Below are 23,219 nucleotides of genomic sequence, written 5' to 3' on the forward strand. Positions count from 1 at the left end.
TGCTGGTGTATGCAAGTCACCACAGTAAATAATCAACACACTGTATATTGGAAGAGAGTTAATGACCTCTTATGAATTCTGTTCAGTCTGCTGAGATTACTGCTGCACTGGCTGGTTCGAGAAATAACGTTATCAGCGAGCGCAGTGAGGCACAGATCTGCTTTTATGTGTCACTATGACAGGCAGGATGTGTGTTTTTCTCACCACATTGCATCTAACATAGCGCTCATGGATGTGCTCAGTGCTAAGCTTTTTTTGGCTAGCACCGTCTGCAGCTGAATAAAGCCTCCTGTCGTCTGCTTCTCTGACAGAGAGAAGAGAGGCAGGGGCACCAGCAGAGCAAGTGCTTTCTGCATTACGCAGCCTCTGAATGTAACATGTTTTTATTAAAACATTTTTAACATGTGAACAGACACACAATGGACTTGAACAGTGGTGGGAAGGGGCGGTGAACTCAGCTGGCACATGGTGGGGGGGGGCGCAGTTGAATGTAGCCCACGCTGATGTGATGCTCCCTTCCGTTGACGGTTGTTTTGGTGCCGCTGACTTTCCCCAAGCATAACCCAGCTTCAGCAGGGGTCTGTCTGTGCTCCTTGCTGCAGCTTGGGCCGCTCTGTGGTCCCAGGTGTGTCGTTACTGTGGTGTCTCCATCGAGGTGGTGTGGGAGGTGGCTGAAGCAGTGGGGGCAGACAGTGCTCTGCCCTGCCTGCGCACTCTCCTCCTTGCCATGGCATTGTGGCAGTGCGCCTTGTCTTCTCTCTGGTTCGAAGAAGGCACAAGTGACAGATGACACCTCAGCTGCACCTTCTCTCCTTCCAGCCTCTTGAAGTGCTGAGTCACAGAGGAGATGGATCTGAGAAGAACATTCGGAGAAATGGGAGCTCTCAGAAGGTCCTCTCTGTCCTTCCTTTGTAGAGCGCTGAGTCCCAGCCACACACGACGTAAGCCTGCTGTGGCAAGCAACATCACTCACCCTGTGGCAGTTGCAACACCCAGAATGAGGTTGTTAATCTGACCGATGGCGCGACCCAGTAATTCAACCTATTCAGCCGTGGAGGAGGCGTGCAGTGATGTATTTGCCACTGCAATGTCCAACACACCCAGATTGTTCACTACCGCACCCAACACTACTTTCTCAGAATATTCTAGCGTGTCTCTGTCCTGCATCAGTGGAGGCTGCAACCTTCTGGCTGCTGCCCAGCCAGCTGAGTGGGGAATCAGGAGGGCTGCAAGGGCCTCTTCCAGGGAGGGCACACTAGGACAGCCTGTCTACATGTGGCCCTGCACTCTCAGGAAGGAAACCAGTCCCACCACTGGTGACTTTGTTTTCAGCAGCTCCTTCCATGATGATTGGGTGCACTGCCAGATGTCCAGGAGAGGAGGCAAAACAAAGGCAGGCTGTTAAATCCTTCATAGAGCTGGCTGACTGGTTTTGGCGGGATTTAGCAAACTGAAGTTGGCGGTCAGTTTCAACTTAATACAGAGAAAATTTAGTTTTTTTTAAAGAAAGGTGGAAGGATACCAATATTTTTGGACACATTTGTATATATTACTCTTGGTGAGAATGATAGGGGGATTTTTATATACTGAAGTGTGTGTGTTTCCTGATGCTTTTACGTACTTCTTGTTTTCTTGTCATCCATGGGGAGTTTTTTGAGGTCATCATGCAGATGATTGAGGTGGGTGCCATCATTAGGGTGCAGGCTTGGGGGGTTGGTGATGGTGGGCTGTGTGGTGGCTTTTTGGTTGATGGGGTCATGTATGAGAGATAGACTGGACAAGTCTTGGAGGTGTTCACCAGCACAGTTGACACACTTGGCTTCTTGCTTTTCCTTTGTGCAGGTTTTGTGGTGGTGATTTTCTCCTGTGAGTAATGTGAGCAGAGCCAATTTGGGTTAAAATACTCATTTTGGGTTTTTTTTTTTTTTATTTTTTTTAGTCACACTTTTTCTGTTGCACCAGTCCTCAGAGGTTGTTGCTGTTGCTTGAAAATTATATTTGAACTTGCTGAAGATGAAGAGAGGCTATAAAAATCCTGTCCAAACATGCCTGTTATACACTGACTTCTCACCATTTATATTGCAAGACAGTAATTCTTACTACTTGTCCCAGAGAAATCCAAGCCCAGCTGTTTAAATGACTATCGCCCAATAGCCCTGACCTCTGTGGTGAAGAAGGGCTGATGAAAGGCTTCATCACCTCCTCCTTATCTTTCACCCTGGACCCTCTGCAATTCACATATCACCCCAACAGATCCACAGAGCCTACATGTTCCCCACAGCCCTAGGCCACTTGGGCACCAGGAGGGATAAATTATGTTAGAATGCTGTTTGTTGATTACGGTTCCGTATTTAACACAATAATCCCCTCCAGACAGGTCACTAAACTGAGAGACCTAGGATTACACTCCTCCCTGTGCAGGTGGGTCTTCAACTTCCTGACCAGCAGACCACAGGTTGAAAAGTGGGCCACCATGTGTCATCTCTTCTCACCCTCAACAACGGATCCCCCGAGGCTACGTGCTGAGCCCCACATAGGACTGTGTAGCCACTTCAGACTCTAACACCATTGTCAAGTTAGCTGACAACACAGCTGTGGTGAGCCTGATCTCCAATAATGATGAGAAGGCCTACCTGATGGAGATTAACCACCTGAATAACTGTGCCAAAAGAATAACCTCATGCTGAATGTCAGTAAAACTGAGGGACTGATACTGAACTTTGGCAGGAAGCAAACTACCACCCACTAAGGATCAACGGAGCTCAGGTGGAGAGGGTGGACAGCTTTAAATATCTTGGTGTCCACATCACACAGGACCTGTTATGGTCCTGCCACATCAACACCCTGATGAAGAAAGCCCGTCAGCATCCCTACCACCTTAGACACCTGAGGGACTTTAAGCTCCCCTCAGGGTGCTTAGGAACTTTCACACTTGAACCACAGAGAACATCCTGTCTCAGAGAGGATGAGGAGGAGCTTCTCAATGAGAACTGTTAGTTTGCATTATTATTTGCACAGTTCTGTGTATAGTACATGTGTGTAAATAGTCTACATTTTTATTCTTATTTTATTTATTTAATTGTAACTTACACATTAAATTTAGTGTATGTCTCAAATTTTAATCACTCTTTTAAATTTTTGTTTTAATCACTCATCTGAGCCAGACACAAGGCATTTCACTGCACATCATATTGTGTATGACTGTATGTGATAAATAAAATTTGAATCGACCATTTATAGCAAATGAGTATACAGTTAAATTTGGTGGAAAACACTATACTGCATGAAGGTGTTGTCAAAAAATCAGAGTAGCAATGTGGATTCTGCTGTTAGAACAACCCCCTAATAAGCACATACAATCCAGACAGTAAGTATTTGGACAGCTACACATTTTTTGTTCTTGAGGCTCTGTGCTTCAGTACGTTCAATTATAAATAAAATATTGTTTACTGCATTGAAGTGCCAAGTCTCAGCTTTATTTTCAGTAGATATAGAAAGGGCTGTGTTGAAGATAGGAGCACTTTTAACACATAGTGCCCAAAGTTTAGGGTTTCAAATGTAGTTGGACAGATACACAACAAAAGAAGACACACAAAATCATTATATTTAATATTTTATGGAAAATCCTTTGCAGTCAATGACTAGCTTAAGTCTTGCTTCACCAGGGAAGATACTGTGTCTGCTGATGTCTATGGCTCAGACATAAGCTTTTGCTTGTAGTTGGCTCTCTCTGTCTCCAGACTGGTCTTCAGCAGGTAGAATGCAGCTCAGTGGGATTGAGATCAGGTGATTGACTCGGCCAGTGGAGGATATTCCACCTCTTCACTCTGAGAAGCTTCTTGGTTGTTTTGGCCATGTGTTCGCGATGGTTGTCCTGCTGAATGATGAAGTGTGCTCCGATGAGTTTTGATGCATTTGTCTGAATGCGAGCACATACAATGCTCCTGTATATTATTGTATATCATCAGTGTGTGCCAGTGTGCCACCTCCATTGGCAGTCATAAATGCCCAAGCCATAACAGGAGCACCACCATGTTTGACAGATGAAGTGCTATGCTTTGGCTCCTGAGCTGTTCATTTTTTTTCCCCATACTTTCCTCTTTCCATCATTTTTTATTTTTTTATTTCCCCAGAGTCCCATCACCATACAGCTGTAAAACATGTATTTTTGAAAAGAAAAAATTTATTTAAAATAAATACAAAATGCAACCATTTAAAATTGTATCTCCCTTCCCTAAGCCAAAACAAAAACACAAGTCCTTTCTCAGTGCTTAAATACTTATTTGACGTGCTTCCCCCGTTTTGCACCATCCCCTCCCTATCATAAATAACAAACAGTCCCATAGGTATTTTTGCTGAGCAGCTCCTCTCCTCCACTGATAGAAACTTTGATGGCCTCAGCATAGCAACCATTGGTTATACACAGATCCACAGCTCCCTCAGAGTTACCGACCAGCAGTGCCTGGCTTATCAAACCATCAGTATCTTCAAAAGAACAAAGTGATAAGCCCTTAATCCAGAAATACACACTACAGTTACATTTGCAATCATGACAAATTCAGTTGGAAGCTACAAAAGTAATGGCTTTTAAAAACATCTTTCTCTCATCTCCAACACAGACGTCTTGAGTCTCGCAACACAGCTTGTTTTAGGGGGAGAAGTGGGGAGAAGAGGGGTCATCACTTCTGCCTGGAGTCAGGTCGGGCGCTCGCCTCCGGAGATGGCCAATCTTGGGCACAACTCCGCGGAGTAAAACCATATGGAAACGTGGCATGGTTTGAGTCAGTGTAGCCAAAAGTGCCAATGGAAAAACCCTATATTTTGGGTTTTTTTGTGATCAAATTTGTATTTTATTACACAATAAAGTACAGAAAGGCATATGCACGTTACAGAATAATTAAAAAAATATACATCATATACCTGTACATACAGCAATATTCAAATACACATGAGTAATCAACTAAAATAAAGTAAAAATAGATAAATAAATAAATGAATTAAATTAATTAAATAAAAAAGTAAATGAATAAATAAAAAAAAAGTATCAAAACCCCAGATATGACCCACCCCCTCCCTGGACCCAGGACTCCATCCCTCAATCGCAAATTACACCTGAAATCCATGGGGGGTAGTTAGAAGTGTATACCAAGCGTTAATGGCCAACTCTTTAGCACCCTGGACTCTAGCTGTTGACAACTCCAGATAAACAATGTCCAGATACATCAAAACCCAAGAAAGTGAGTGTGGAGGTTTCCAGCGTGTGGCCACTAGTTTTTTCCCGGTGGTGAGTCCAGCCAACAGTGCTCTTTTCTTGTCCAGAGACAAACCCAGATCCGACAGATCATTCAAAATAAGTGTAGCAGGCAAGCAGGGCAACCTGATCTTGAACAGCTTGGAAAGGTTAGAAGCAACCATCCTCCAAAATTCAGCCACTGGGGCACACTCCCAAAACATATGAAAAAAACTGCCAATCACTTTGGAAGAGCAAAAAGTACATATAGGGTCATTTATAATCTTCATCAAATGAAGCTTACTAGGGGTTAAGTATACCCTATGTATAAAGTTATAACGTATTTGCTGATGATCAGGATTTCTGGATGCTAAGCGCATAGTAACCCACACTTTATCCCAATCAAATGCGGGCTTCAGATCTGGAACATCTCTCCTCCACATTTCATCAAGTGCCAGGGGTCTGTAAGAGTGCTGCAACAAGAACCAATAGAGTCTTGAGACAAAACCACTTGTGCTTCTAGCAGAGTGAAACAATTTATGAAGTGGGTGTGGTATGAGAGTGCCCTGTAAAGGAACACCATTGTTTTTTAAAGACGATCTCAGCTGTAGGTAAAAGAAAAAGGATGTACGAGGTGTACCATACTTATTACATATGTCCTGCAAAGTGAGTAACCCCCCCTCCCCATAGATATCACTAAGTGTGCAAATGTTTTTTCTTTCCCAGTCAGGAAAACAAGTAGGACAACTGCCAATCCACAATTTATCATTATTAAATATTGGAGAATGTGGGCCTCACCCAGAAGAGCAACCAGCTAATTTCTCCACCCTCCTCCACATGAATAGCAAATATGCAATTATAGGACCGAATCTCAAACTGCATTGGTTGACTGAAGTTAGACTGCAAGATATTAACAAAAGAATATGGGGCTAACGTCCGCTTCTCCATAGCTCGCCATGACACCTGTGCATCAGGTTGAAACCAGGTTAAAAGAGGACTCAGTGTAAAGGCCCAGTTATAAAATTTGAAGTTTGGGAGAGAGCCAGCCTGCCTTTCTCGCTGCATTGTGGTAAGTTTAATACGGGGTCATTTACCACGCCAAAGAAATTTGGTTATTGCTGATTGTAATTTGCACCAATATTAAGGAGGCGGGGGATGAGGGAGCACTGAGCTAACAAAATTGACTCTGTGCAGGATATTCATTTTAATTATAGCTATCCTACCGCAAAGTGAATTTGGGAGGCTAGACCACCTGTCGAGATCTGCCGCAGCTTTGTTGAGTGTATTACAAAATTTTTTTTGTTACTGTCTGTATAGAAGAATAAATATCCCCAGATAAGTAAAGTTTTTAGTGACTGGAATATATGCAGGGATGGAAGCATTACACATGGCCTGATTTAAAGGCGGCAAAGCAGATTTCTGCCAATTTATTTTAAAACCAGCTTGCCATAGTGTTCAAAAGTTGACAGAACGTGGGATACATTGGGCTGGGTTGTTTAAGTACAATAAAACATCATCAGCATATAGCGAGATGTGATGGTGTGTACCGCTGATAGAAATTGGAGAGATTGTAGGTGAGCTGTGAATGGCTTGTGCCAGTGGTTCAAGAGAGAGGGTGAATAACAAAGGGCTGAGAGGACAACCTTGTCTTAAGCCTCTAGAGATAGCGAAGGGAAGTGAGCTAGTTTTGTCTGTGAGCACTACGGCTGTTGGATTATTATACAGCACTTTAATCATATTAATGAACGGCAAGCCGAACCCCATAAAGTCAAGCACTGACCACAAAAAAGGCTACTCCAGGCGGTCAAAGGCCTTCATTGCATCTAGTGAGAGGACGGCAGCAGGGGAACTTAAGATTTGAGCGCCATCTATAACATGCAATAATCTTCTAACATTATCTATAGCCAGTCTAGATTTTATGAACCCTGTCTGGTCACTATGAACCAACTCTGTCATATGACTTTGAAGCCGTCAAGCTAATGGTTTCGAGTAAATCTTTAAATCAGCATTTTATACTGAGAGCGGCCTGGAGCACTCTGTTGGATCCTTTCCTTTCTTAAGAAGTAGTGAGATTAGTGCTGAATTAACATCCCTAGAAAATGAACCCTCCTTGATTGAATATTGGATCATGTCCACTAACAGCGGGCCGATCAAAGGCCAAAATGTGATATAAAATTCGGGTGGTATACCATCTGGCCCTGGAGATTTACACATGTCCTTAACAACTGCCTCACATTCCTGTAATGTGACAGGACCATCTAGTTCTGCGGAGTCATCGCTACTAAGGGAAGATAGTTCAATGCTATTTAAGAAATTATTGCATTTTTTATTGTCATTTTTATCGAAATTACTTTCCGACTCATATAATTCCTGATAAAAGGAGGCAAAGGAAGCATTTACTTTTTTTGGGTCAGACTGTATAATGCCATCTTTGTCTTTAATGCAGAAAATAACAGCAAAATGCTCGTCTGTCCGAAGCTTCATTGCTAGTAGATGACTGGGTTTTGAGGAATTAAAGTAATAAGTTTGCCTTGTTTTCTGCATAAGAAATTCTGAGCGGCGCTTCAGAAGAGAGTTAATCTCTTTTTTAACCAGTTCCTTCTGTAAGGCTGTATGGATGTTAAAGTTATGTTGCAGGATAGCATCAAGGGTTGCATATTTTAATTCTAAAGCTTCTAATTTGGCTGCACGTTCCCTCTTTCGTGTTGAGACGTATAAAGTGGTATTACTTCTTATAAAGAAAGCCCTTCGCTTCCTCCCAAAGTATCCTTGGATCAGAAACAGAGCCAGCATTAAACTCCAAAAACTCTCTGAAATTACTTTCAAACTGAGTCTTGAATATTTCATCTCGTAATAAAGATGAGTTAAACTGCTACCTAGGAGCTCTAGTGGGAGATGGGCGAACAGTGACTGAACAATGTATTGGCTTATGATCAGACCAGGTAACCGGAATATACTGCGCATCTTGAATATTCTGAAATAAATCTTTTGAAGCAAAGATAAAATCTAGTCTCGAAAAGGATTTATGTCTCCCTGAGTAAAATGAAAAATCTTTCAAAGAGGGGTTTAACATATGCCAAATGTCAACCACACCCGTATTAGATGCCCACTGGCGCAGCGCCTCAGATGCAAGACATTGGTCTCTAGATTCAATGCCACCTGTTTTGTCCATGCTGCTATCTCACACTGCGTTGAAGTCCGCCCCTAGAACTAAATGAAATCCTGTTAGATCAAGCAGAGTTTTGGTTAATAAATGGTAGAAAGCAACATAAACGCATTGGGAGCATAAGCAGAAATAAGTGCAATATTTTTCCCATCCATACGGATCTTAGCAATGGCTATCCGACCAGCATCAGCCGACCAAGAGTCAGTAAAGTCAAATTTTAGTTTGCGTTTGCATAGTACCATTACCCCTCTACACTTTCTAGCTGCAGATGAAGTTGCAATGGGATGATAAAGTTTATTGAAGGAATAAATGTGATTCCTGAATCAAAGCAAAATCTATATTTTTCCTGCTCCTGCGTGGCTTTGGAGAAGTCTTGATAGAAGCTTATCTTGTGATTGTGCCAGCGGACAGCCCCGATATCTTTAGCAAGTTGTCTCACCTGCTCCTTCTGCTGGTACCTCAGGAAACGCACGATGAAGGGTCTAGGGGGGGCTCCGGGCTTAGCTGGTAGTAGCGATGAGCATGCTCCAAATCCAGGCCCCCCTGGAAATCAGCCTGGAGGATCTCGGGGAGAGTGGTCCTCAAAAACGATATAGCATCTTTATTTTCAGCAAATTCTGGAAAACCATAAAAGCGTAGATTCACTCACCTTTCCCGGTCCTCGTATTCTGTCAGCTTGGCGTTCAGCTTATCAACCTCAGAAGCCAGAGCCAAGGGCGAGTCACACCGCTGCCTCTTGGCCTCCTCCAGCATGTCCAGACGGACCTCCATGCTGGTCATCCTAGTTAGCATGTCGGCTAGTTTGGCCTCAATCGCTTCAACGGCTATTTTCATTTCAGACACATCCTTACGGATGTCCGCAAAGTGTTTGGCTTGGTCAGTCAAGATTTTCGTCATCTGATAGTTTCTGAAGAAGCACATATATTTTAGCAGTGGGGGTGGGTTCATCCACGGCCTCCTGAGCTGGCAATCCAGGGGAGGCCTGTTTAGCTTGAGGGCTAGTGGTAGCCTTGGTGCCTGGCTGTTGTTTAGGCACATTTGCCTCGTTTTTCCGGGAATTTGGCATATCGGTAGCAGGAGAAACTTACATTCGGCAACTTGTGGAGGAACTGCAAAAAAAATTGCAAATGCCAGTATATTCACGCAAAATGTGAACTGATGGCACTGCAGCCCTCAGCCTAAGCAGCCATCTTGCTCTGCGTCATCATGTGACCCCAAGCCTATATTTTGCTGTATATCAAATGTACACCACACACTTTAAATTTCATGTAAATCAAAGGAACTTTGTCACATAAGGCTTGTTTCCTGTTGCCAGCAGACAGTAGTAGTAGTGAAGGTCGCCTGACATGCATATGCAGTTTGATGAATATCTGATGTTGCACAAAGTAGTTAAATACCACTTCCTGTGTCCACTATGTGATATTAGAGAGCACTAATTATATGTCAATTTGCCTGAGATATCATGTGTAGACCACACCTTGTAAATTCCATGTAGATCAGATGTTGTTTGTTATAACGCTGACTTCCTGTTCTCTGTAGGTGGTGCTATGACTATAACTCGATATTGACATGTAGTCCAGTGGAGTTACAACAATTTCCTGTTTCATGGCAAGACATGCATATTGACCGGCATGCCACATCAGGGGTGTTCCACGAAAACTCGTGATTTTGATAACTTTTCATCATAAGGTCTTAAGATGAAGTAGGTTGGTTGAAATCTCTGGGAGGAGTTCGTTAAAATATAGCGCCTGCAAATGGCAAAAACGGAGCGAAAATTGTAAATGAATTCAAGATGGATGACTTCCTGTTGGAATTAGGATATGGTTCCAAGAGGCTTTTTTTGTGCGTTTGGACATGATTCATGTGTCTGCCAAATTTCAGATGGATCTGTTCATCCTGCTTGGTACAGCTCATAAAAGTACAGAACATGTAACTTCCTGACGCTAGTAGGTGGCGATATGATTATGTCTCAATATTGACACATGGATGTATTAATCCTGTCTGTCTAATAAACTCAAAGAAAACTACTGCTCCACCCACTTGGCACGTTCATTTAAGTCTTAATGCTGAACTCCAGTCTTCCTAAGTTCTTCTCTTATATATTTTCTTTCTTGATCATTAGTACAATCTATGATTGCATGTGTAATAGTCTCCTCAGCCAGGTGGAAAAAAATATGTGTGTATATCGGCATTGGCAATCGGCAAAAATGAGAGTCAAAAAGTAATTGTGTTAAATAATCGTGATCTCAATATTGACCAAAATAATTGTGATTATGATCTTTGCCATAATATCTCATTTTGTGGCCTTATTTATTTTGTGCAGTTTTGATATTTATTTTAGTGTACATGCAGTTGTCATGGTCCTCTTCAGTTTCTTAATAATGTGCTCTGAAATGCACTTTGCACATGTAAATATATGTATTTATGTTTAAAAAAAAAGGTGACATACGTGTGTTTTCAAAGGATATTTTTGAAAAATAAATTTGCTTGCTTTGAATTCTATAAAAGTGGGTTCCGACTTAATGACCATGGGAAAATATGGGTCCCAGAGTGAGACCAGTTGAAACCCCTGGTCTAGATGATACACACAAATTTTGAAGTCAATCTGATTAAATCTGTACAAAATAATAAATAAAAAATAAAAAAATACAAAGCATGCAAATCGCCAAACATGATTGCTTAATTCAAAATGGCCGGCTGTGGCTCAGGAGGTAGAGTGGATCGTCCACTAATCGGAATATCGGTGGCCAGTCCACATGGCGATGTGTCCTTGGGCAAGATACTTAACCCCAAATTGCTCCCGATGGCTGTGCCATCAGTGTGAGAATGTGTGTGAATGATTAGATTTCCTCTGATGGGCAGGTTGGGACCTTGCATGGTAGCCCCTGTACCCATTCAGTGTATGAATGCGTGTGAAAGGGTGAATGTGATTTGTAGTGTAAAAGCGCTGTGAGTGTTCGGAAGACTAGAAAGGCGTTATACAAGTACAGTCCATTTACCATTTACATGTGGTAAATGTGAATTTCATTTTTCTATGTTAATCTGGAAGGCAGGGCTTCAATTTTGAAATTTTCAAGGGGGCGCTGTTGAGCCATTTTGTCACGTCCATGTCAATGACCTATACAGGATTTTAATTGGTGTTACTCCAGACACAACCCAACCGGTCAAAGCAGATGGCCGCCCACCAAGAGCCGGGGTCTGCTTGAGGTTTCTACCCGTTAAAGGGGAGTTTTTCCTTACCGCTGTCGCCAAGTGCTTGCTCATGGGGGAATTGTTGGGTCTCTGTATATTAAAGAGTACGGTCTTGACCTGCTCTATGTGAAAAGTGCCTTGAGATGACTTCTGTTGTGATATGGCGCTATATAAATAAAAATTGATTGATTGATTGATTGATTGATTGACATGTGTGTCATGTTTTGTAACTGTACAACCATCCCTCAAAAACAGCATTGTATTTCATGGCAAAGAATGTTTCGCCATGGCAACGGCGTTTGATTATGGGTCATGACCTGCCGAATGTAGCATCACCAAGGTCTTAGGCAAAGTAAATAGTAATTAGACAAAGTATGATGCATGTTACTTCATGTCGACAGTAGGTGGTGCTATGACTGTCACTAAATATGGGCCTGTACATGTCTTCAGACCGGGACTCTTAACAAGCATATGAAATTTGGAAAAGATCAGACCATGTGGAGTTAAGTTATAAGGCTTTCAAATTTCATGGCGAGACATCAAATTCGCCACGTCGTCATGGCAACACCTTTCAACAAACAGTCAGCAACTTCAGAATATACAATCTCCAAGGTCTTGAGGCTATTCTGAGTAAATTTGAGGTGGATCCAATCACCATGCTACTCACAGGACTTCAAAGTGTAAAACATGTAACTTCCTGTTGCCAGTAGGTGGCGCTATTATTCAGATCCAGTATTGACACATGGATCTGTTCAGGGCGGGACTCTTTACAAGCACAAAAGGTTTGGGTCTCATAGGATCATGTATGCCGGAGTTATGGCCATTTCAATTTTCATGGCGAAGGATCGGAATTCATCGCCCAACCACGCCCCCCTGAGAAGGTCAAAAACTCACCGTTTTGATAACTTTTCATCTCCAAGGTCTGTAGATGATACTGACTGAATTTAAATTTGCTGAGGTGAAATCTCTAGGAGGAGTTTGTTAAAGTATGCAAGCTGGAAATGGCAAAATCAGCGTCAAAATCGCAACTTTGATCCAAAATGGCTGACTTCCTGTTGGACCTAGGGTATAGCTCCAAGAAAGTTTTTGGTGTGTCTGGACATGATACATATGCCCTGTAAATTTCATTTTTCTACGTTAAACTGGAAGGCGGGGCTTCAATTTTGAAATTTTCAAGGGGGCGCTGTTGAGCCATTTTGCCATGCCCAACCCCAAGTCCCATATCAGATATCATATTTTCCTACTTCAGACACATGCCAAGTTTCGTGAGTTTTTAAGCATCTCTAGCCACTTAAAAACAGCTTCCTGTTTCATGGAGAACAATGCATCGCTACGGCAACAGCTTTTGGTGAAAACTCAAGAGCTTCAGGAGTTATCATCTTATATCTTAGCTGAGTCAATTTCAGGTGCATTGGCCAAATTTACTTGGAGTAATTATACAAAGTATGACGCATGTTACTTCATGTCGACAGTAGGTGGCGCTATGACTGTCACTAAATATGGGCCTGTACATATCTTCAGAACAGAACAAGAATAAGAGTTTTGGAAAAAATCGGACCATGTGGAGTCAAGTTATAAGGTTTTGAAATTTCATGGCGAGACATCGACATTCGCCATATCGTCATGGCAACATCTTTCCACATAGAGTCACCAACTTCAGAATCTCCAAGGTCTTGAGGCTATTCTGAGTAAATTTGAGGTGGATCCAATCACCTTGCTACCCACAGGGCGTCAAAGTGTAAAACATGTAACTTCCTGTTGTCAGTAGGTGGCGCTATGACTCAGATCCAGTATTGACACATGGATCTGTTCAGGGCAGGACTCTTTTTAAGCACAAAAGGTTTGGGTCTCTTAGGATCATGTATGCTGGAGTTATGGCCATTTCAATTTTCATGGCGAAGGATCGAAATTCGCCGCCTGGCCTTAAAATATCAAATTTTTAGCCAGAACTGATGTGCCCGTCAACTTTGGTGAGTTTTGGGGTATGTGTGTCTGAGATATAGGCACTCAAAGAGTTGTGATAATTAAAGCTGCAAGCAGTGTTGAACGGGCCGTCGCACCTCCGCGCATGTCGGGCTGCAGCGCAATCGAAAGGCTTCTGTCACGGGCATGTAGATGTCTTCAGACCCGGGCTTCCTAATAAAGGAAAAACTGCAGTACAGAGCTATAAATTTTAGTTTTGATTTTATTTTTCTACAGCACTTTATCACCTGTCACCCTCACTCCATTTTTTCCTTCCCCTCATAGGTCATCGCCACTACTGAATTATACATGTAAGACCTATAATTATTGTAAAATAAATTAGAATAACACCAAACTTCATACAAAGTTTGTATGTAATGTATATCATAATATCAGATCAACTTGTGTGCTGGAGCATTTTGCAATCCTAGTTGAGCCTTTTCCTAGTTGTTCTAGTTGGAATTTCTCTGTGATCATTTTTAGTTTTTTCCTCTTAGTTTTATCCTTCCAGTTCACATTAAAATCACCCATAGGTAATGATTCTTTGTTAAGATTGCACTCTTTCAAGACTTCTGTGATTTGATCATAGAAAGTGTCATCTGCAGAAGGGGGCCTACAGACACCTATGATGTTAAAAGACATTTGTTGGGATAATATTATCTTTATCCCAACATATTCTAACGTGTTACTCACATTATAAACCACACATTGACATTTGATGTTGTCTCTCACATAAAAAAGCACCCCTGCTCCTCTTCCATCAGGTCTGTCTCTTCTGAAACATTGGTATCCGGGCACTGTGAACACACTTGCAGGAGTTGTTTGTTTCAACCATGTTTCAGTCAGACAGAGAAAGTCCAGATTTGAGTCAGACACAAGATGAGAGAGCTGATTGCTCTTTGCAGTAATGCTTCTGATGTTAAAATGTCCATCGAATAGCGCCCTCGGTTTCAGCTTCGGGTCCCATAAGACTTTTGCATGATTGACAGTTTGGAAGGTTTTGAATAACCTCTGCCTCTTCACTGCAGCGTTTCGACACACAGTGGTGTCAGCAGCAGGTTTTGTGAGAGAGACACTGGACCTATCAAGGTTTCCACAGCCCAGTAGCGAAAAGTTATTCATTGAGACATCATGCCTTGTGTTAACAAAGTTTAGTCTGTTAAGGAAGAAGCCCGGCTCAGAAAGTTGCTGCTCATTCGTCACTGGCACCAGAGGAGTCCCAGATACACTCAGGCACAAATCAGCATCGAAGTTCTGCAGCACTCCAGGGGTCACTTGTCCAAGATTTAGCTGAACATCTCCGGAGAGCAGGATCAGCATGAAGAGGAGACCTGCTATTCTCCGAAATGGGGTGGCAGATGACCGGTCCACTGGATCAGTGATTCGCTCTGGTACCTGGGCTCGCCTGTGCCGCAGGACAGAGGAATAGATTGTAAAATATCCCAGTAAGTTATGATGAAAACTCACTTTAGGAGTGTCAGCTGGCCATGAGCCAGCATTTGTCCCAAGCTCAATCACTCATTGTACCAGTTGTTTTCCATCGTGTTGATTGCTCTGGCCAGACAGACACATACAGGAAATACAGCAATGAGTACCAACAGTAGTCCAAAGAGTACACCATGAAACACAGCCCAGGTGTTTTTGCTGATGAAACACTGCTTTGAACTTGACGCAGGTTTTGACAGGCATGCTCTGTGTTATGATGAACTGCCTCAGAGGACAGTCCTATATAGCAATCTCATCCAGGATCCCGGTGGCCAGAGGGTAGAAGCTCCTCTTGAGCCTCTCAGCTCCAGCCCAGAAGATCCATGTGGCCAGGACCGTTTCCTGCGATGTTGAGATGGATGTACAGATGGTCTTACTTGATGTTTAATCTGATGTTTATGTTTGAAAACCTGGACTGGCCTGGTAGCAGAGTCGGCAGGGGGATGAGCTGACCATCTCCCCATCCCGATGAATGACCCCCAGTCATATGCCATCACTTCTTGAGTCCAGGGTGCACAGAGAGGCTCCAGCATGTGTGGATTACATTACCAGAAAGGATCCTTTTGTATAATGTTGTATATGTTTTCATTTCTTCACTACAGTGGTTCCATACATTAACTTTGTTGTGATACAATGAAGTTTTGCATTAGTCCTCATTAATTGTTTTTTGAGCATACATATTCCTCTGCGCATTTGGAAACAAATTAGATCACATTATGACCCATATTTTATGCTTTACCTATCGCTGGAAACCCTACTTTTGCCCCATCTAATCTAGATAATACTTTTAAACTCTGGAAAAAGGCAGGAATCCATACAATAGGAGACTTGTACTGTAACAGCCCTTGGCTTAATTGAGCAAGACACAGAGAGTCCCCAAACTGATGCTTCACGGTTTGTTTTATTTCTCATTATCAGTCATCATCTCATGCACCATGGAAAGCACCTTCGGACTTATAGACTGTATGAATAAGCGGTCAGTTATATGTACATTGAGGGCACCTTTGCTTCTTTTACACAAATACAGAGTAAATACAAATGACCAGGAAGCAACTTCTTTAGATATCTGCAAATAAGAGATTATGTAAGACCACACCTGCAAAATCTTACGACTTTTAGAGGCTACAGTCTCGATGGATGTGTCTGACCTTCATCATTCTCAGAAAAACAAACTATCAGCTCAGTTGATTTTACCTTAATAAAAGCAAAATGGGAGGAAGAAATGAGCATAGAGATCTTGGACACTCTGTGGTAAAGAAGCTTGGAGCACACCCATTGGTGTTCTAATAATGAAAGGTACTGTTTAATCCACTTTAAAATTATACACCATCTTCATTATTCTAAAGAGAGGTCACATAGAATATACCTCAAGATTTCCCCAACATGTGACAGATGCCTTTCAGCAGATGACACACTGCTCCACAGCTTTGCTCTGTGCCCCAGAGTTATGATCAGTATTTTTAATATCTAAGATACTTCAAAACCAGTTAGAACCAGATCCACTCACTATTATTTTAGGAACTTCTGATGACGCTATAAAATCAAGCACCACCCAGCAATGTTTCCTATCCTATAGTCTTATCATTGCAAAGAAGTTGCTTCTCACACATTGGAAAAAGAAAGAAGTGTCCACTACAAAGATGTGGTGTAGCAACCTCACAAACACACTCCATTTAGAAAGAACAAGGTACACTCTTATAGACAAGCTACCACATTTTGACAAGGTTTGGTCACCTCTCACTCATTATCTTTCACCCGTGATGTAAAAATGGCATTCTCCCCTTTACACCAACAAAGTAGTGTACAGATGGAAGGGTAGGGCTGGGGGGCAGGGATAGAGTTTAGGGGACGGCATTCTATTTATTTTCCTTCTCTCTTGTACTTTGTACTTTGTATTTTATTATATAGATATATTGTTTTTTGCTTTTGTTCTTGTTTTCTTTTTTTAAAAAATATCTTCAGCTATCACCATTACTTTACATACATTTGTTCAAAGACAATGAAAAAGAGCAAAGTGTCATCTAATTGCATGTTTATTTGTGCGGATATATGTGCTCATGTATATGTATATATGTCAACATGCTCAAATATAAACATTTCAAATTAAAAAAACAAGATTTCAAGATAGAATTGTGACAGAGATCCCATTGTAACAAGGCCCTTTTCCAGCCAATCCTTCCAACAAAAACAGGATTTATCAATACATAACTTTAGATTCAGCCAAATACTCGAAGAGACATTTAGACACAGATCCAAATCAAACATTCAGGCAACTTAAGTCCACATTAATTTTAGGTGAGCAATTATTGGATGTGCTTTTGCTTCTCTAACCAATTTGATAGACAGACTTTGCAAAGGTGACAATGGGGCAAGAACAGATTGCTTAATACAATACCAGGGAGGGACCCTCTCAGGAGGAAGTGACCAGTGGGCCAGGTGTCTTAGATTAAAAAGCATAGTAGTAAAATGACATCTTGGGTAGTCCCAAACCTCCTCTGTCTGTCCTTTGTAGTTTACTGAAGTGTAATCAGGGTAGTTTACGATTCAAAATAAATGTCTTTGTTATCCTGTCAAACCATCTGAAATATGAAAGGGGAACCTCCAGTGGAAGAGAGTACATGAGGAAATTGAGTTTGGGAATGCACTTCATATTTACAACATTAATCTTCCCAGCCTTAGACAAATTAAGAGCTGCCCATCTATTAACATTTCAAGAGATTTTATGTATCAAAATAACTTTAACCAGGTCTTTAAACTGAGGGGGGAATAGGATGCCTAGGTATCTGTTACTTTGCTTGTGCCACTGAAATGCATCTGGTTGGATAATGCATCCAGAGCTGTATCATCTCTGGGTGTGGCATGGGAGGCCCTTAAGGCCACAGAGGACCAATTAGTCTCTAAATAATCTTTTAGCTCTGTCCACAACCACTCTATATTTATGGTTCCTGTAAAAGAGATTAATTAAGATGCCATCTACAAGAACGTCTTCTTTCACACTGAGGCAACAATCTTAGCACACCTGGGCATGATCTGAAATTATGATATTCCCTTTTAAACATCCCTTAGTGGAGGAAATGAGCGTGAAAGGGACACTCCAGTTTCAGTGGACAATTTTCAGCCGTGCAAGGAATATAAGAACAGTGATATCTGAAGTAGTGTCAGGATATGTACATATTGCTGAAGTGCAGGACCTCCCTTTTGCTAGCATTAACCTTGTGATGGGACATACAGTATATACCTCCAATCCCTGGAAAGACGAGTCTTATGTTGTCTTAGTATGCCTGTGTCTGAATGTCTAAAATCCTTCTGAGTATTTTGGGTTTTAGAGTTTGTGTTGTGGATCTTTCAGGCCAGGATAACAGGATATGCAGATCCAGTGGAAGTAAAGAAAAACGCCTCATTATCCTCCAAAAAAATAGGCTGTAGGCTGCATAAAGCTGATAGCTTATAAAAGCAACATGTTTTACTTAAATTATTGTGATAATTGTATTGATGCTGCATGTGTGCTGTTTTTAAAATAAATAAAGAAAAAATTACTAATGTATGTAAGCATGTGTGTTGTATGATCTCAACATCATGGAGTCAGTCTGAGATTACATGAAGAGACAGAAGCAACTGAGATGCCTAAATCCACAGAAGAACTGTGGCAACTTTTCCAAGATGCTGGAACAACCGACTTGCCAAGTACCTGAAAAACTGTGCAGGTGTACCAAGGAGAACTGCTGCTGTTTTAAAGGCAAAGTGTGCTCACACCAAATGTTGATTAATTTAGGTTTCTCCTCTTTGCTGAACTTTGTTTGAAGTTAATTGAAAATAAAAACTTTTCATGGCATTATTTAGAAAGCATCCTCACTTTATTTTAGTGCTTAAAACTTTTCCACAGTACTGTGTATATACAGTGCGTATGTATATGTGTGTGTGTGTGTGTGTGTGTGTGTGTGTGTATGTATGTATATATCTGATGTTCTTTTACATTTACATACCTGTTACATATACACACACATATATATATATATATATATATATATATATATATATATATATATATATATATATATATATATATATATATATATATATATATATATACACACACACACACACACACACATACATAGGATGTGGTCCTTGTTTTTTGTTTAGATTTGACTTCCTCTATTTATACTTCCTCCTCCTGCTTTCTTCAGCTGGGACAACATACATTTTTGGCAAAGGAGGTGGCCTCATCACATTCAAGTGGCCAGCCAATGAGAGACCAAGCACGAGGACAGACAGGCTGACCGTTGGCTTCAGTACCTCCCTGAAAGATGGTATCCTTGTCAGGATTGACAGTGCTCCTGGTCTGGGGGACTATCTCATGCTGCACATAGTAAGTTGTCACACACATCCTGCTTGTCTCATATATGTTTGGTAGTGTCTCAGCTTTCCTTTGTTTGGTTTTCTTACTACTGTACCTTTACCATATGGTGTGCCTGGTGTGTGCTTCAGGTGAATTGACACAACACAAAGCGGTCAGTGTATGTTAGACTAATAGGAGAAAGTTCCACTGCCAGCCACTCTAAAGTGCAGCAGAAAGACATGGTCAAGAAAGTGGCGAGAAAGAAGCACTTGAAATCCTCGTTTAGGCCAAAAAGGTTGGGGATATACTACTGTCACATTCTTCTGGCATTTATACCATGGTTGGCAGCTATAATTTAAAAAAAAAAAAAAAAAAAACCCATAATATTTATGTTCTCTATCTGTTTTCATCTCAGGGTGCACCTGAATTCTTCGTTTACATGTTACATGTATAAAAATATTAACTTTTTTCATCCTGTTTGAATTTGCAAGGTTTTAGTTGCAGAGGATGCATATGCCCTTGCAGACTGCAGCAATTTAACATATTTAAAGGTTTATATTGTGCTTCTTTATGCTAACCTGTTTGTAGTTCAGCATCCTTAATAACAAGTTTTCCTACAGCATCTTCACTATCTTCCACTGTTTGATTATCAACTGATAGAGATTAAGTCACACATGGTATCTCATTCTTTGCCTGCACCCACATATATTTTGGTGAAACAGAACAATTGTTGGACAAAACATTATCAATATACTTCATAGACATATAGTCACCATTCTGTACCAGTATGTCACTAATTACGACAATACCTCTTCTTTAATGTAGCAAAAAGCTATTTACAGACAAAAAGACTCATGAAAACAAGAATGTTTTCAGTAGTCCTGACTATTGAGCTCAAGTTTGGCCTTTTATGTACACATTGTTATTTTTGTTTTCTTTTTATGTATTTTTATGTGTGCATCTACTGTGTCATAATTAAATGAAAAACATATATTAAGTGACAAATGTTTAACCTTGGTCTTTAATAATTGAATTATTTGTTTTTCACTGTGACATGAATTTTCAGTGCCATATTGAAATCAAATCCCAACACAAACAAAGTGAATAGGAGTATTGCATTTCAGTGTTCAAGAGAGAGCAGCATAGACCTGTCAACACTAAATTATTCACTAAAGTGCTGGGAGCTTTTTCTTTTTTGAGAGGGGGATGCATTGCAATGCCAAAATGAAAAAAGAATACAACTGTTCAGTTACAGCTTTGGGGTCATTACCATGGACCAAGCTTATCGGCATCAGACGAGAGTTGATAGCAGGCATGACAGACAAACTTTCACATTAAAGTGGTTTCCTGTGGGCCAATGCTGGAGGGACACTTCTATTGACTATACATCCACTTACACTTATGATTAACTGTCTGCTGTTTTAATTGACGGATTGTGCCGCAGGAAGTTGTATCGACACTTAGAGGGATCTTCTTGGTACAGTTGTTAGTAAGCGTTATCTAATTAGCTAACCCTAACCCTCACCCCATGAGGTAATGGTGAATGTGAGACTACAGGATGGATGAATTTTGCTGTGCACTGTGTTACTATTACTGATAAAAGCAGAGAGTCTAGAAGGCTAACTTTTAGCAAGTTAAATAAATAACTTACAGCTACAAAAAGGCACTCACAGTGGCCCTCATTTATCAAATGAACGTACAACAGAATAGGGGCGTACGGTCATTTCCATGCAAAGCTCGGCATTTATCAATTTGGACATGAGTGGAGGCTACGATCAAATCTCATGTCAAGTCTCCACTCATGTTTGCAAGTTTTTAAGTCAGCATGGACTTGCAGTGCAGCATAATAAATCTGGCTGTGTCGGATAATGGTTATTAGACCATGCTAGTGCAGTGTCCGTTCAGACAGACAGAGGTTCCCAGATTAGATATTACATCTAAAATGTTAAATTTTATGAATGATATGTATTCTATTATTATTATTATAATTACTATTATTATTGGTATTATTATTATTATTATTATTATTATTATCATCTAACCATATGCGGCCACATATTCATCACTTAAAAATATGTAGCCTATGGCAAAATATTCTATTTTGTAAAGGCATACATTAACTATGTGTCATATGCCATTTTGAGATAACCTACTTGGTAGGCCAGGTTACAGGTGACATAATTACACACAACTAAAATTAATTGACAGCAATGGGTAGCCTAACTGATTTGCATTGTGATAGGTTAGATGCTTATTCACCTACTTAAACAAGAGCCTTGACAGTCATCAAATCTCAGCCATGGCAGATCTGGCTCTGTTATAAGACCTCTACACGCCCATAAGATGCAACAGGGTATTTCGGGACTGCAATGATCTTTTCATGGAGACTAACGAGTGGCCATTAAGTCGCTTTTATCTCCCAAGGCATCTCCTTCTGGAATTATGCCACAATTTGGAACCTCAGTGAAGGAGAGAAACCTGATGTTTGAATGCCATACCTGTGCCAGTGCAGGTGCTCTCCACATTGGGGTTTTTATCCAACAGGACCTTTCAGTGAGAGATCGGGGATAGGTTTGGTATGTCACAGCCCATCATTAGCAGAACAATGCCAGCAGTGTTGGCTGCTATCAAGTCCCTCTCTCGTCAATACATCACATTTCCATACAATGATGCTCAGCAAACCATGATTAAGAGAGGATTTTATGAGATTTCTGGGTTTCCTAATGTGATTGGTGCAATTTATTGTACCCATGTGCATCTGAAGCCACCTTCCATGAATGATTACATATTCATCAATCGTAAAAACTATCACTACATAAATGTTCAGGTCATTTGTGATGCCAGGCTCTCTCTCCTAATCGTGGTAACTTGGTGGCCTGGGGGACACAGGACTCCTTCATTTTTCAAAAGAGCAGCATAGGGACACGGCTACAGGAGGGCACACTGCAGGGCCAGAGTCATCTCCTTGGTGAGTAACTACTGTGTTAAAGTAATATTCTAAAAGTATTTGAATGACTAACATTTTGGTGTGATTTGTGTATTAGATTACAAAGGCTTTCCCCTCATGGAATACCTGGTAACACCACTGGCCAACCCTGCAACAGAACAGGAGCACCGATTCAATAATGAGCAAATACGCACACGGGCCACGGTGGAGTGCTGCATCGGGTTGCTTAAGGGCAGATGGCTCTGTCTAGGATCAGCAGGGGGAACTCTACTGTATATGCCAGAGAAAGTTTATGACATCATTTTGGCCTGTGGGATTCTGCACAATATTGCACAGGATAACAGGATGCCATTTGATGTTCTAATGCAGCCAGATGAGCCTATGCCCAGAGAGCTGTTGCCAGCACAGCCCCATCAGGGGGCTATACGGAGGAGACAGGACCTCATTCATCGCCTCTTAAATGTAAAGTATTAAATACTTATGTTTGCCAAGTAGGTTACTCAATACAACAGAAACTGCACAACATTTAGTCAGACATTTTATTTGTGTGATGCATGTTTAGTCAAACATTTTATGTATGTCATGCATGTTTCAGGTTTCTGTTTATGTCTAAGTTTTGTTGATGGCCAGAAGTGAGCAATTTATCTCCGCCACTGATCGACAAATTTCGGTTTGTTTTCCCAGGACCTCTGCTGTCAGAATCCAGGACCGTGGTGGTGGGCCAGCACGGGGAGCAGAGGACACACGCCCTCTCTCACAGCTGGCGGTTGCCTGGCTCAGTGGGGCTGGCTCCAGACTGGTTTGTGTAGCCTAGGGCTGAACAACTCCACTGGTGCCTGGCTCTGATTGATCTGAAACATCATTAAAATGAGGAAATAAATAAACTCTGCAACTGTGT

The 23,219-nt window shown here is 41.3% G+C and overlaps 1 protein-coding gene and 1 long non-coding RNA gene across 2 annotated transcripts in view; both read left to right on the top strand.

Moving 5' to 3' along the window:
* The first annotated feature begins 14,868 nt into the window (after positions 1-14,868).
* Positions 14,869-23,219, top strand: part of LOC137199221 (neurexin-3a-beta-like) — a 74,943-nt gene continuing 66,592 nt past the window's right edge. The window contains exons 1-2 of the mRNA XM_067613352.1: positions 14,869-14,941; positions 19,223-19,404. Coding sequence (XP_067469453.1) covers positions 14,869-14,941; positions 19,223-19,404 — 255 coding nt within the window. The remainder of the gene's footprint in view (positions 14,942-19,222; positions 19,405-23,219) is intronic.
* On the top strand, positions 21,752-23,187 carry LOC137200092 (uncharacterized). The gene is made up of 3 exons (XR_010931910.1): positions 21,752-22,342; positions 22,419-22,783; positions 23,006-23,187. It is a non-coding gene; the product is annotated as an uncharacterized lncRNA (long non-coding RNA).

The sequence above is a fragment of the Thunnus thynnus genome, chromosome 16 (genome assembly GCF_963924715.1).
Source record: "Thunnus thynnus chromosome 16, fThuThy2.1, whole genome shotgun sequence".
Taxonomy (NCBI): domain Eukaryota; kingdom Metazoa; phylum Chordata; class Actinopteri; order Scombriformes; family Scombridae; genus Thunnus; species Thunnus thynnus.